The sequence below is a fragment of the Anomaloglossus baeobatrachus genome, chromosome 12 (genome assembly GCF_048569485.1).
Source record: "Anomaloglossus baeobatrachus isolate aAnoBae1 chromosome 12, aAnoBae1.hap1, whole genome shotgun sequence".
Classification (NCBI taxonomy): Eukaryota; Metazoa; Chordata; class Amphibia; order Anura; family Aromobatidae; genus Anomaloglossus; species Anomaloglossus baeobatrachus.
In genome coordinates, this window is record NC_134364.1 from 62,309,155 (window position 1) to 62,324,331 (window position 15,177).

Consider the following 15,177-nt stretch of genomic DNA (forward strand, 5'->3'; position numbering starts at 1 on the left):
AATGCTTTGATCGTCCGTCCTGCAATGTCTCCTGTGTGATCTGTGCAACGACCGGACAAGAATCAGGTGACAATGCAGATCACAGCGTTACAGAGGGACAAGAAAATAACACTCCATCATCATCATCTCCACTCACCGGTCTGCTGCAGCCTAGGTCATCCCATAATCCAACTAGTGTACCCATGACTCTGTGCCCGTCACTATACAGGTTTCCCATCTATTGTAGACAGTTGAGGGTGATTATTTTATATTGTATTGTGTCACTCTACCCATCCTCTTCACAGTGATGCACTGCCCTACATCTCCTCACCATCTGTATAGCATCCTACCCATCCTCTTCACAGTGCTGCACTGCCCTACATCTCCTCCCCATCCGTATAGCATCCTACTCCTCTCCTTAGACCTGCATCTCCTCCCTCACCTGTCTACCAGCCTACCATCCTCTCCACTGTGCTACACTGCCCTACATCTCCTCCCCATCTGTATAGCATCCTACCAGTCTTCTCAGTGCTGCACCACCCTACATTTCCTCCTCATCTATCTACCTTCCTACCCATCATCTCAGTGCTGCATAGCCCTACATCTTCTCCTCATCTTTCTACCTTTCTACCTGTCCTCTTCTCAGTGCTGCACAGCCCTACATCTTCTCCCCATCTGCATAGCGTCCTACCCATCTTCTCCTCAGTGCTGCACCGCCCTACATCTCCTCCCCATCTGTCTACCTTCCTACCCAGCTTCTCCTCAGTGCTGCACAGCCCTACATTTCCTCCCCATCTGTGTAGCATCCTATTCATCTCCTCAGAGCTGCATTACCCTACATCACCTCCCTCACCTGTCTTCATTCCTACCCGTCCTCTCCACAGTGCTGCACTGCCCTACATCTTCTCCCTATCCGTATAGCATCCTACCTCTTTTCTCAGTGCTGCATCACCTTACATCTCCTCCCTCATCTGCCTACCACCCTACCCATCCTCTCCACAGTGCTACACCACTCTAGATCTCTAACACTCGTGTTGTCCAGTTTTCTAATGATCCAAGACTAATATTCCCCATAATCGGAACCTCCTACTGCCATCTCCAAAACTTTCTCATGCTGCTCCAATTCACTGGAATGCACTGCCCCAGACAATCCGCTTAATTCCCAACAACTACTATTATAAGCGTCTGTTTAGACAGGCCGATCACATTTTAGAAACTCACTCCTGTACTTTTTTGGCCAGGTCACCCATCGGCAATCCATGGCCTTTGTGGGTGATTGGTGTAAGTATGAACTGGTTATGGGTCTCCTGACCTAAACTCAACTGCTTCATGTATGTTTGCAAAGCTGTTGAGTTCAGGTCAGGAGACCCATCACCGGTCTGGGCACATGGATGCGTGGAGCCGGCCTGTGTCACAGTTATCCCTTTGTTCAGCAGTAACCATCACCTCCTATTTCCTCATAGATTGTAAGCTCTTGCGCTCCAGGCCCACATCTCTTCATAATGAAATCTGTTTATTTTGGGGTCCATTTATGAAATGCATGTGTTTTCTGTATTTTTGCAATTGTTTTATCTGTTGCAACAATTCTTTCTTTAGAACGCCCGTTGCCCTTTGATCACCTGATGTTCGAGCACTTGCAGAAATGGGGTCCCCGAAAGGAGGAGGTGAAATTCTTCCTGCGGCATGAGGATTTCCCCTCTGAAAGCAATGAGCAGAGTAAGTACCGTATCAATAAATACCAAAAACACTGCAAAACTTCCTACCAAACCAGTCCTAGGGGGCGCCATGGTGCATAGTATATGGCTTCCAACAACGCCTACCGTATTTTTCGGATTATAAGACGCACTTTTCCTCCCAAAAATTTGGGAGGAAAATGAGGGGTGCATCTTATTATCCAAATATAGCTTACCAGAGGGGGTTGTCTGTGTGGTGACCGGGTGCGTTAAGGGGGCTGGGTGCCTGTAGCTGCATGCGGGCGGCCGGGTGCCTGTCTGTGCCAGCTCCCTCTCTGTCCTGGAGGCCGGCTGCCACTCTGTGCGTGCGGGCAAATGGCTGTTCGGTGAGTGTCCCAGTTCAAATGATGGCGCCGGGACTCAGCGCGTGCGCAGATGGAGCTCTTGGATAAGAGCTCCATCTGCGCATGCGCCGCTCCAGGCGTCACCATTTCAACCTGGACCGTGGACACTGGGACACTCACCGCACCGGCCTGCTCCACTACTGACCTGCCGCCGCCACGGACCCGCCGCTGCTGCCGCCGCCACGGACCCGCCGCTGCTGCCGCCGCCACGGACCTGCCACAAACCTGCCGCCACTGACAAAACAAACCTGCCGCCACTGACACCACAAACCTACTGCTGCCACTGACCGCCGCTGCTGCCGCCACTGACCGCCGCTGCTGATGCCAGCACAACCTCTGCCTTCTGTGACCCACATCACCACCACTGCTGCCCCCCTCCGGTAAGACAACACCGGAGTATAAGACGGACCCAATGTTTATTTTTTTTTCACCTTTTTTATCTCTAAATTTGGGTTGCGTCTTATAATCCAATGCATCTTATAAAACAAAAAATACGGTACTTCAAATACCGGTGACGGCACACCGTTATTATGGATCTTCCCGGCGCGGTTCTTGAGTTTGGTGACCTGCTTGTTATTGTATAAACTGGTTCTTGTGATGAACGGTGCATTTATGTTGTTGCTTCCAGGAAAACTCGAGTCTCCCACGTCATTAAGAGTAGTAACTCCACGTGCGTCATAATGGCCGTGAGCAGGAATGCGAGCCTCCGTCGTAGCCTCCGGCCTGGCAAGCTGCCAGCACACTATATCATCCTGACACTTGATGTATAGCAGAGCCCTGCGCCAGGTCTCTGTGCCCTGGTGCCACTCTCGGGGCTGGTGATGCACGTGGAGCTGCGGTCGGAAGAGCGTCTTGTTTGTCCTGGCTTCTGTCTGGATTTGGCCGTTGAATCACTTTTCTTGTGCAAACTCCAGATCAACATGTGAAATGGAAATTAACCACAGCAGTTAATGGGAGTAATGTGTCGACGGTGTGCCGGAAGCTGTAGGCTGCATGTACATGGCGATGTGTTTGGATTTCACCGCAAAACTGAGACTAACCCTCAGCAAAATCTGCTTGCGTGACTTACTGATCTTCTTTACCCACTGCATGTGTTCAAATGGAGCAGATTTTTTCAGGCAAAATCTGCATTTCTGCCTCAGAAAGTACCCATTTATTCTTAAAAGGGAATCTGTCACTCCGATTTTTATTCTTAAACTGGTGGCCTTGCTTTATAGGGCATAGAACAACGATAAAAATGATACCTGTCTTGTTGTAATCTGATTTACCAGCGCTGAGAAATCGAGCTTTAGAAGTCGCACACAGATTAGTCTGCAAGTGCTTTGGGGGCGTGTCTTTGCACTTCCAGGCATTTTGCATGTGGCATTAAAGCTTGATTTCTCAGCCCCAGCACATCGGATTGCTACAATAAAGGTATTGGTTTTCTTGTTGTACTGGGACCTATACAGCCATACATCTGGCTTCAGTAGTAAAATCGTCCCGACAGTTCCCTTTTATTCCATTGTGCACACTTATGTGTTCTCTTTAGAAAACCAGAGTGTTATCGTGGACCATTATTTTATGGCTACGTGTGGATTCTGGAGCCCCAACTGCTATAAAGACATTCTGTACTTGTCCTTTTTTGGTCAAAAAAAAGAAGAAAATGACAATTGTGGATTAACATTCTTTTTCAGCTATGAGAACAATAGATATTTTTTTTTTCTTTTCGGGGGGAAACGATCCCACGACTGCAGTGGGGGGCTCTAGTAGAAAATAATTCTCTTATGGGTTTCGACTCTTAATAATTTCTACGTGTCATATTCCTTTAAATGGTAAAGAAAAATTATTTATTTTTTTTTTTTTGGTCTAATGCCGCATTTTGTATTTTTTTCTTTTGTTTATAAGACGCATCGGATTGTAAGATGCTCCCCAAATTTAGAGAAAAATAAAGGGATCCCTCTCACAATCCAGTGGTTTCTTAGCGGGGGGGGATAGCAGCGGTGGTGGAGCAGGGTCACAGGAGGCAGGGGCAGTGGTGGAGCAGGTTGATGTTGCAGGCAGTGCAGCCAGTGGGTGTACCAGATGCTGTGAGGCAGGCAACTTCTAGAAACTGTCAGTGGTGCGGGCTTGAAAAAAATGGCTCCCAGAGTTGTCACGTGTGCAGATTGAGCTATCGGCGCAAACCAAGATCTCTTCTGCGCATACACTACCTCCGGTTTTCCTTAAGTCCGCTGCTGGGAGATCGATGGGCCGGAGGCGGTGCATTCGCAGATGAGATCTTGAGCCAAGAGCTCAATCTGCGCATGCGCCGCCTCCGAGAGCCATTATTTGAACCCCGCACCGCGAATATTTTCAGCCCGCCGCGCAGGCCCCGGCACAGCCCGCCGCGCAGGCCCCGGCACAGCCCGCCGCGCAGGCCCCGGCACAGCCCGCCGCCCAGGCCCCGGCACAGCCCGCCGCCCAGGCCCCGGCACAGCCCGCCGCCCAGGCCCCGGCACAGCCCGCCGCGCAGCCCCTGACTCCTGCGACCCCTCTCCACCACCTCATTGAGTGGTGCATTCGGATAAGATGCAGCACTCATTTTCCTCCCAATTTTTTGGGGAGGAAAAGTGCATCTTATAATCCAAAAAATTATGTAACTTTTTAACTTTTTCTTTCTTTTTACTTTTCAGCTGCTCGTCAGGCTCCGAATCAGAGGAACGGACTGACTGGAGAGAAACGTCTGGAAAATGGGGTAAGAAAATGTTCTCACTTACACCAATGTATCAGACATTGGGGCTTCTGACTAGGATCCTTACTGCTGCCATGACGGACATCTTGCTTTATGATCCTTGGTGGCTTCTCCACCATGGTGTCTTGGCTTTTATTGTTGTAATCGTTCTCGGTTCCATCTTGTTCTTGGTGGTCATCTTCTTTTTCACCTTGTCACTACACATTGTCTTTTTGTAGCCGTAGACCTTCTCATGATACGTCCAGAATGAGATAAAGCTCAATATTGGCTTATGCATCCTTCAAGTAAAGGACTCGGTTTGGTCAAGAGTCTTCCTACCATCATCTAGACTTCCCAGAATATCAGAGGTCAATGATTTTATTGAGCTTATCATTTTTACACCAAAGTTGGGTGACGGGGAATATGTCCACCATCAAGGATCTGAATAGGCAACATATGCAGACTCTGTATTTTTGGCCATGGCATTATCATTAGCCCTTCTCCTCAAAAACACCAAGCATGTTCATGATCTTCTGGGAATCTCATGTGTCTTCAGAATGGGGGTCCTGTAACTTCTGTTCCACCTGCACAGGCTGTTTTCATGACTCTCATAGAAGTAAACAGAGAGTTGTGCACATGCCCTGTCACCTCTCCATTCATTCACCATCCCAAAAAACGATCAACAGCTGGACAACGAAGGGGGACCTCCACACTGAAGATAGATGCTGGTCCCAGAGGTGGGACCCTCACATCTATCAGACACTTGGGGCATAGTCTGTGGATGTACCATAAATGTCTAAGGTGGGGATCCCCTTTTAATGGACTGCGTATCTGAATTTCTTGGTCACTTCTTTGTGGGGCACAAGAACCATGGGTTTGTTTACACCGCCATGGTTACTGTGTCGTTGTAGATATAATCATGGTTCTTGTGTTCCCCAATGAAGACCTACGAGAAAGGGATTTTATAGTGTATACCAAAAATCTCAATTTCTCGAATTATTTAGTGGGGGACACAGGAATCATGGGTTAGTTGTCTGCTGTGGTTCCTGTATCCCACAATGAGAACTACAAGAGAGATTTTACAGTGAAACCCCCAAATTTCCATTTTCTCTCACACGTATCTCTCCTGTAGTTATGTACTACAAGTCACAGCACACCCTGTCCTCCTGGGGCTGCTGCAAATTGCAGGTGCCTCATGTCATCTGTTATATTGGCCCCTTCTGGCTTCTGAATGTTAGACACATGCAACTGATATCTACGCAAGTGTGTGTATGTATGTATGTGTGTATGTATGTATGTATGTATGTGTGTGTATATATATATATATATATATATATATATATATATATATATATATATATATATATATATATATATTGTAAGGATGCAATGTGGTAGATGGCCGGTATGTGTCACAGAGGGGGAAATCCTCTGTGATCTGAACCTGGAGTGTTTCTCTGGGACTTGTAGTTCCATGAGGATTGTTGTACACATTCAGGGCTGGGTTCATGGGATGGTCAGAAGTGATGGGCCGGACTGACCATCCACATACCTCCCATACGTAGGTGTGTCTCATGGGATTTAATGGAGCTGTCGTTTGTCACATGATCTCTGTGTGCTGGTGGGAGCCATCTTGGTTGGAGCACATGTGCAGGAGATCCTGTGCATACAGAGCTAGTGAGGGCTCTGAAATGTCAGGGAGCTGCAGAATCCACTGAGGCTGTGAGGAATTGGAACGTGTCCATGGGCCGGGATGTTGAGCCCAGTGTGAGAGTCTCCCTGGACTGGATGGAGGCAGACTGACAGCCTGCAAACCTACTGGCAGGTAACACCCCAGAAAGGGGACTATACTGGCTGATGCCAGAGAATGAACTGTATGAACAATCAGCAGTTTAAACAGACAGTGAGACATTGTCCTGCGGGAAAGTGGCTGTGGCCCATTACACTGCGTGGTTTATGAGGATGTGAATAAATCACCGAGATTCTTTAAGTGACAAAGTGCTTGTGTGTGTCTTGATCCCGCTGCCAGACGTGTGCCCCAAGACGTTCAGGGCCCAGGTCGTCACATTATGGTGGAGAATGCGGGCATATGGCCTGGTTGCTAGGGGCAACGCAGCCTGGTTGCTAGGGGCAACACAGCCTGGTTGCTAAGGGCAACGGCCTAGGACATATTCTTGTGGATACGGACTGCTTGCTGTGGATCGGCGGGTCCACGAAAAAATTTTTTGAAGCGGTTTGCGGTGGATCGGCGGGTCCACGAAAATTGACGGCGCACTCAAGCAGCTTGCGGTGGATCGGCGGGTCCACGAAGTTCCGGGAAAGCTGAGCGACCATGAGTGGAGCCGCAAGCCTGGACGTTATGGAGGAGCTGTACCAGTTCCTTGTGTGTGGACAGCAGGAGCTGTCAGTGCGCAGAGATGTGGCAGCAGTGGACCAGTTTGTGAATTCCCTTCTGGGGCCAGTACGGGCACAGGGTACCCAGGGAGATAAAGGGGTGGTTGCCCATAAAGGGGTGGAGTCCCATAAAGGGGTGGTTGCCCATAAGGGGGTGGAGTCCCATAAAGGGGTGGTTGCCCATAAGGGGGTGGAGTCCCATAAAGGGGTGGTTGCCCATAAGGGGGTGGAGTCCCATAAAGGGGTGGTTGCCCATAATGGGGTGGAGTCCCATAAAGGGGTGGATGCCCATAAGGGGGAGGAGTCCCAGAAAGCGGTGGTCCCCCAAAATGGTGCAGAGCATCCCAAATCCAAGGGTGAAGTGGCGCAGATGGACTGTAGCCAGGGACAACCGTGTTCATGCCACAAGTGCCCGGTTTGCGGTATAGACCACCCATCCGACGAGAAGCCACGTCTGTGTTCCGTGGAAGTGGATGGGGAATCTGTAACAGGGGTCGTAGACTCAAGGAGCTTGGTGACCCTGGTGAGGGCCACTTCTGATGTCAACTTGATTCCTGGAAGGAAGATCCACGTCAGCTGCATCCACAATAATGAGACAGAATACCCAGTATCCAGCGTGGTCATAAAGACAGCCAGGGACAGTGGTTCTCATGATGTTGGTGTAGTCTCAGATTTACTGCACCCAATTATTATAGGTTGGGACTCTAAATTATTTGTGCACTTGTGGAAGCAGGGGGACGTATCCGGTTGCTTGTGGAAGAGCCAGAACAGCCCAAAGGAAACCCTACCACATTGGGAGGTGAAAAGGGGTCCTTGTTGTGGAGTTATGTGTGGTAAGGAGGAGATAGTACCTTCTAAAATTGACTGTCCTAAGTTAGGGGTGACCAAAGAAAATGGACGGACCCAACTTGGTGACATAGGGACTAAGGGAATAACCAATAGTGTGACCGTTAAAAACGGGGTAGCTCCAGAAAGGGAGGCAGATATCTGGTTAAGTGGGGACATGATAGTCCAGGACGCCAGGGGGAGTGACGATGACTCCAGAATGGACACTGACTCTTATAAAAGGACAAGAGAGTGCAGTGAGGTACAGACAATTGAGAAGGGTAAAACCTCCTCCAGACGCCGGAGACGTAATAAGCGCCAAAAGCTTGTGCAAGGTATCCCGTCTGAGGGTGCAGAGAAAGTGAAGTACCTGGTCGAGGAAAACACATTGCCAGTAGCAACTGCTAAGGTAGAGTCAGACAGCGATGTCCTACACAAGAAAGAGGTATCAGAAACTGAACTGACACATTGTAACGACAGACATCAGCAGGGTGAAATGTCAAAAAATGAGCCAACCAAAGCAGTAATGGTGGTGTCTCCTATAGATTCCAAGCATGAAGCAGAAGGTCTGTCGGACAAGAGCACTGTGGGAGGTGAAATCCTAGAGGGTAATACAGGACAAGGAATCCTGGAGAAAGTTGGTGAAGTACAAATCCATAGAGGTCATGGTGAGCAGACCGGTAAATTACCCAGTGTTGGGGTGATGAAGGGTGAAAACGGGGCCAAAGGTCTAAGAGGAACAGAGTACCACGCTGAAGGGTGTGACACCCTTGCAGAAAAAAAGAGGACTGAATGTGACACTGCAGAGACCCGCAAGGAAGTTGAAGGTAACGCAGTGAAGACCCAAGAGACAGCTGGTGCTGCAGAAGTGAAAAGAGTCTCTGATGAGGTGAAGTCTGGACCAGAGGTCTTATCAGGAACTGATAGCCTGAGTGACCTGCCTGGTAAGACCAAGATGGAAGACATAGAGATTGTCTTGGTTAAGAAGAGTAGCAAACCCAAAGGCTCTGAGGCTGGAGCTGAACCGGAAGAGTGTGTAACTCAAGAGGTGGAGCCGTGCATGAGAGAAAAAGATAGATGCAAGAGACCAAAGGAATGGTCTAATTTCCTTGAAGGTCAAGAAACCGGTCCATTCTTTAAGTGCATGGTAGATGTGCCCGAAGACCTAAGAAAAGCCTGTGCCCATAAGTCGATGCATGAGACGTTTAAGAAGGCTGTAGGGGCCTGTGAAGTGTACTTTGCCCCAGAGACTTGTCGGTTGGTGGTGTGCTCTGCCAGTAATGTCACAAAGAAGCGGGTGGCTATCCTGAGTGACATGCACCTGCAGTGTCTTCGCACGAAATGGCTCATCTCGGCACAGATGGAAGAAGACACCAGACGCTTGGAGTGTATGAAGCAGCTCACTGCAGAATTTCAGGAAGTTGTGGTGGTGAAGAAATCATTAATTGGGCTCGCATTAAGAGCGCTGAAAAGTAACATTCAGCAAGCCAGGAAGGTTCCAGGTATTACAGCGATTGAATTAGAAGAGCACAGTGGAACATTCCAAATCTATGGGAAAACTGAAGAAGCAGTGAAAACAGCTCGAAGGCTGTTGGACTTTGTGGAAGAGGTCACACAAGTGCCCAGAGAACTTGTCAAGAAACTGATTGGCAGAAATGGAAGAGTCATGCAGGAGATGGTTGATACATCCGGTGTGACGAGAGTAAGATTTAAGGTTTATCATAAAGCCAGGTTACCCTGTGAAGTTGGTATGGTTCCATGTGTCATGGCGGGAACAAAGGAGTGTGTTGAAAACGTACGAGTTCTCCTAGAATACCGCCTGGGATACCTGGAAGAACTAAAGCAAATGGATCTTGAAAGACAGAAGATTGCAGAGACACTTTGTCAAGTGAGTTTGAGGTCACGACCGCTTTCGGGCCAGGGCCCAGAGAAGAAGTGTGGTCCACCTGATGAACGTGTTGCCTTCACTGGCAAGGGAAGTAGGTCCTGTAGGGAAAGGAGCCTAGGTCATAGAAGACCTACCTATAAATCAGGCTATGGCACAGACTCTGAAGGGTCCAAGCCCTCTAAAACAAAATCTGAAAGAAAAGATGGAGGGAGTGACTGGTCCATAGCCAAAAGTGGTGGTGGGAAAAGGCGGAGATGGAAAGGTGACCTAAGACGTCATAAGAGAAGAGGCCATAGTAGATTGGCAAACAGAGAGTGTGCAGGGTCTAGTTGTGGGAGATCTCCTGTCGGCTCGGTTGTGAGGTACCTGGACAAGAGCCCCTCTAGTGGACTGGTTAGCGCAGAGTCAGGCCGCACGGTAGTTTTGACTGATGGGGTGTCTCACTACCACACTGACCGTTGGAGACAGTTATGGAACGATATGTCGGACCGGCGGACGTGTCTGAGAAGAGGGTTCACTGAGGAGGGTTTGGTGACAGTGGCGGATGGTCGGTCAGGAGCAGAAACTCCAAGTTTTCGTAGAGGGCCCATTCGACTGGTAGGGTATGGTTTCCCTAATGCCCTGTCTCAGGGTCACTGTAGGTTGTCGAGTGTTCAACCCTACAAGTTGGAACAGAGGGGGGGGATATGTAAGGATGCAATGTGGTAGATGGCCGGTATGTGTCACAGAGGGGGAAATCCTCTGTGATCTGAACCTGGAATGTTTCTCTGGGACTTGTAGTTCCATGAGGATTGTTGTACACATTCAGGGCTGGGTTCATGGGATGGTCAGAAGTGATGGGCCGGACTGACCATCCACATACCTCCCATACGTAGGTGTGTCTCATGGGATTTAATGGAGCTGTCGTTTGTCACATGATCTCTGTGTGCTGGTGGGAGCCATCTTGGTTGGAGCACATGTGCAGGAGATCCTGTGCATACAGAGCTAGTGAGGGCTCTGAAATGTCAGGGAGCTGCAGAATCCACTGAGGCTGTGAGGAATTGGAACGTGTCCATGGGCCGGGATGTTGAGCCCAGTGTGAGAGTCTCCCTGGACTGGATGGAGGCAGACTGACAGCCTGCAAACCTACTGGCAGGTAACACCCCAGAAAGGGGACTATACTGGCTGATGCCAGAGAATGAACTGTATGAACAATCAGCAGTTTAAACAGACAGTGAGACATTGTCCTGCGGGAAAGTGGCTGTGGCCCATTACACTGCGTGGTTTATGAGGATGTGAATAAATCACCGAGATTCTTTAAGTGACAAAGTGCTGGTGTGTGTCTTGATCCCGCTGCCAGACGTGTGCCCCAAGACGTTCAGGGCCCAGGTCGTCACAATATATATATATATATATATATATATATATATATATGATATAAATGTAATATACATGTGTGTATAATATATATTATATATAAAAAAAAATTATACAATATATCACAAACCTGAGTACACCCCTCACCTTTTTGTATATATTATATCTTTATATCTTTTCAAGTGACAACACTGGATATCTGCCCCTGTGCTACAATGTGCAGTGTCAGTGTGCAGCTTGTATAACGGGGTAAATTTGGTGTCCTCTAAATAACTCAGCACACAGCCATTAATGTCTAAACTGGTGGCACAAAAGGGAGTACACCCCTATATGAAAATGGCGAAATTGTGCCCAAAGTGTCAGTACTTTGTGTGTCCACCATTTTTTTCCCGCACTGTCTTCACTCTCTTGGGCAGGGAGGTCATTAGAGCTTCCCAGGAGCCGCTGGATCCTCTTCCATCCTCCTTGATAACAGCATGAAGCTGGTGGGTGTTAGAGACATTACGCGCTCCTCCACCTCCGTTTGAAGAGGCTTCACAGATAGTCCATAGGGTTTAGGGTCTGGAGACGCTTGGCCAGTCCAGCACTTTTACCCTCAATTTCTTTAGCGAGTCAGTGGTGGTCTTGGAGGTGTTTGGGGTCGTTATGCTGGAATATGAAGGAAGGGGATCACACTCTGCTTCAGTATGTCACAGGACATGTTGGCATTCATGGTTCCCTCAATAAACTGTAGCCCCCCCCTCACAGCCAGCAGCACTAGTGCAGCCCCAACCACGGCACTGCTACCACCATGCCTGACTGTAGGCAGGACACACTTGTCTTTGTACCTGGTTGCCGCCACACGCTTGACACCATCAAATAAGTTTATCTTGGTCTCATTAGAACACAGGACGGTTCCAGTAATCCATGTCCTTAGTCTGCTTGTCTTCCGTAAACTGCTTGCAGCTTTCTTGTGCATTATCTTTAGTAGATACTTCCTTCTGGGATGACAGTGATGCAGTGTGTGGCGTATGGTCTGAGCACTGACAGGCGGGACCCCACCACCCCTGTAACCTCTGCAGTGTGTGGCGTATGGTCTGAGCACTTACAGGCAGACCCCCCCCCACCCCTGAAACCGTTGTAGTGTGCGGCGTATGGTCTGAGCACTGACAGGCGGACCCCCCCACCCCTGAAACCACTGTAGTGTGCGGCGTATGGTCTGAGCACTGACAGGCGGACCCCCCCACCCCTGAAACCACTGTAGTGTGCGGCGTATGGTCTGAGCACTGATAGGCGGACGCCCCATCTCTGTAACCTCTGCCGCAATGCTTGCTGCACTGATACATCTATTCTGAAAAGGCGACCTCCGGATATGACGCTGAGCACACACACTGACACTGTACATTGTGTCACAGGGGCAGATCTTCAGTGCTGTCCTATGAAAAGATATAATATATACAACCTATATGATATACTATTTTCACAGCGTGTACATTAGTCTGTCATATAGACATGTCCATGGCCTGGAAAAGGCTTCCTATATACCTGCAGAGATACAGGCTCGGCGATCTCGTGAAGATTGCGCGTTTATATTGGCAGCGACTCTACTTGAATTACTAAATAAACACCAGAAGGAAAAGAAAGCGTCATAAGTTATGTAACTGGATAAAAATTAAACAAGGGAGCGCATGTGAAGGTTCTGGGAGATAGCGGTGAGAAGAAGAAAAGGAATCTGCTCACCTGATGTGGTTGTGCAGCCCTTGCACAATTACGGTATAAGGCAGGAGTGTGGAATCAGTAATCTTCTAACCTGTTAGCCCACGATGTCCATCCAGGGAAGCAAATTCCTGAAGGGCTGGTCACATGACAGATCACTGGGCGTCTCTGGTAATCTGACCTCCGTATCAAGCAGCTCTTGCCGTGAACCCACAGGGGGGAAGATCAGCAGTAAAGTATAGAAGCACGGTCTGATAGAGCGCTAAGGAGGCCACAGTATTAGATTAATTTTTTTTAGAATTTATTGTTTTCTATCAGCCACAACGCGTTTCGATATACACAATATCTTCATCAGGTGGATATATATGATATCCACCTGATGAAGATATTATATATCGAAACGCGTTGTGGCTGATAGAAAACAATAAATTCTAAAAAAAATTAATCTAATACTGTGGCCTCCTTAGCGCTCTATCAGACCGTGCTTCTATACTTTACTATAAGTTATGTAACGTCTTACACTGTGCGCAGGGTTAGAAAGTAACTTTTCCTGCAGGTCGTGTCCGTTCTGTTCGGTGCAGCTGCCAGTGTGACTTGGCATAGGATCATGGTATTTTGCAGACAGGTAATTAAACCCTGCATGTCCGTGCCCGCCACACACGAGGAGCACACTGGATACCTTTGTTCAGGGCTCTGCCACCTCGGTTAAGCTCTTTTCTGAAATGTGTTTTATTTACAGCTCTAAATTATGATTCTTGTACCGGGTCATATCATTAAGGCGGATTAGCTCCTGAAAATATATATAATGTAAAATTAGTGAGTCTGAAAATGGGCTCCAGGGATCCACCCAGGGTCCCGCAAGAGGAGATAGCTGCTGCCGGTGGCATATGTAGTGTGCTCAGGAGCCATAACAGCCACTCATTATTTAGTCATTTGAGCTCCTGTGCCTCTTAACCTAAAGAGATACTGTTAATTGTAATTAGAAGTTCCCCCTAATACGTCTGTAAGAAGCCTTCCACCTAGCCAGACATCTTGCTTTGTACTGATGACTGGTATGCACCACAAAACACGTGTATGCAAACGGAGGGTCTTGTGTTTTTTTTTTATATTTTGTCATGTAACAAGCACTTGTTAAATAGTCAACATTGACTTTTTGGAATCCTACATCCAATAGATGGCACTAGAGTTCAAGGCCTTTTCCTCTCTGATGTGGCTGTTCCTATTGCCATAACGAATGTCCCTTTTTCCCGGTGTAAATATCGCTCTTCTGAATCCTTTCCCTTTATCTTCTGTCCTTTCCCTTTATCTTCTCTCCTCTCCTTTCCCTTTATCTTCTCCGCTTTGCCCGCATCGTGTCCCCTTGAGCCCGCATCGTGTCCCCTTGAGCCCGCATCGTGTCCCCTTGAGCCCGCATCGTGTCCCCTTGAGCCCGCATCGTGTCCCCTTGAGCCCGCATCGTGTCCCCTTGAGCCCGCATCGTGTCCCCTTGAGCCCGCATCGTGTCCCCTTGAGCCCGCATCGTGTCCCCTTGAGCCCGCATCGTGTCCCCTTGAGCCCGCATCGTGTCCCCTTGAGCCCGCATCGTGTCCCCTTGAGCCCGCATCGTGTCCCCTTGAGCCCGCATCGTGTCCCCTTGAGCCCGCATCGTGTCCCCTTGAGCCCGCATCGTCTCCCCTTGAGCCCGCATCGTCTCCCCTTGAGCCCGCATCGTCTCCCCTTGAGCCCGCATCGTCTCCCCTTGAGCCCGCATCGTCTCCCCTTGAGCCCGCATCGTCTCCCCTTGAGCCCGCATCGTCTCCCCTTGAGCCCGCATCGTCTCCCCTTGAGCCCGCATCGTCTCCCCTTGAGCCCGCATCGTCTCCCCTTGAGCCCGCATAGTCTCCCCTTTCTTCCACTCTTCCCTCCTCTCTCCCTCCCACCCTACGTCTTTCTTTTTTTCTTGCTTTATGTTGCAGCCCCCTAAAGTATTATCAAGTGCCTTTAGACCAGAACACTCCATAAATAGCCGAGGCCGGTCACCTACACTTACATAATGTGTGAGTCATAGAAGCATCTTCTCCGTTTCTTCTTCCCTGTTTCCTTAATGTATGAAATTAACGTCCTCTCTTGAGCAGACATGTCCTCGATCAGTGAGCGCACAGAGCCCCCCGTCCTCGGAGACTATTTGTACTTGATTAATATTAATTTTGTACAAATCTTTCTGTGGATAAATGCAAATACTATGTAAAAGGAAGGTGCCTGCACATTAGCAGCAGCGATGAGTGGATGCGGGTG

The 15,177-nt window shown here is 48.9% G+C and overlaps 1 protein-coding gene across 3 annotated transcripts in view; it reads left to right on the forward strand.

The window, feature by feature from the left end:
- PPP1R13B (protein phosphatase 1 regulatory subunit 13B) overlaps positions 1-15,177 on the forward strand; it is a 106,551-nt gene that overhangs the window by 36,883 nt on the left and 54,491 nt on the right. For all 3 annotated transcript variants that reach the window (XM_075330431.1, XM_075330430.1, XM_075330432.1), the window contains exons 3-4: positions 1,576-1,695; positions 4,708-4,769. In XM_075330431.1, the coding sequence (XP_075186546.1) occupies positions 1,576-1,695; positions 4,708-4,769 (182 nt within the window). The remainder of the gene's footprint in view (positions 1-1,575; positions 1,696-4,707; positions 4,770-15,177) is intronic.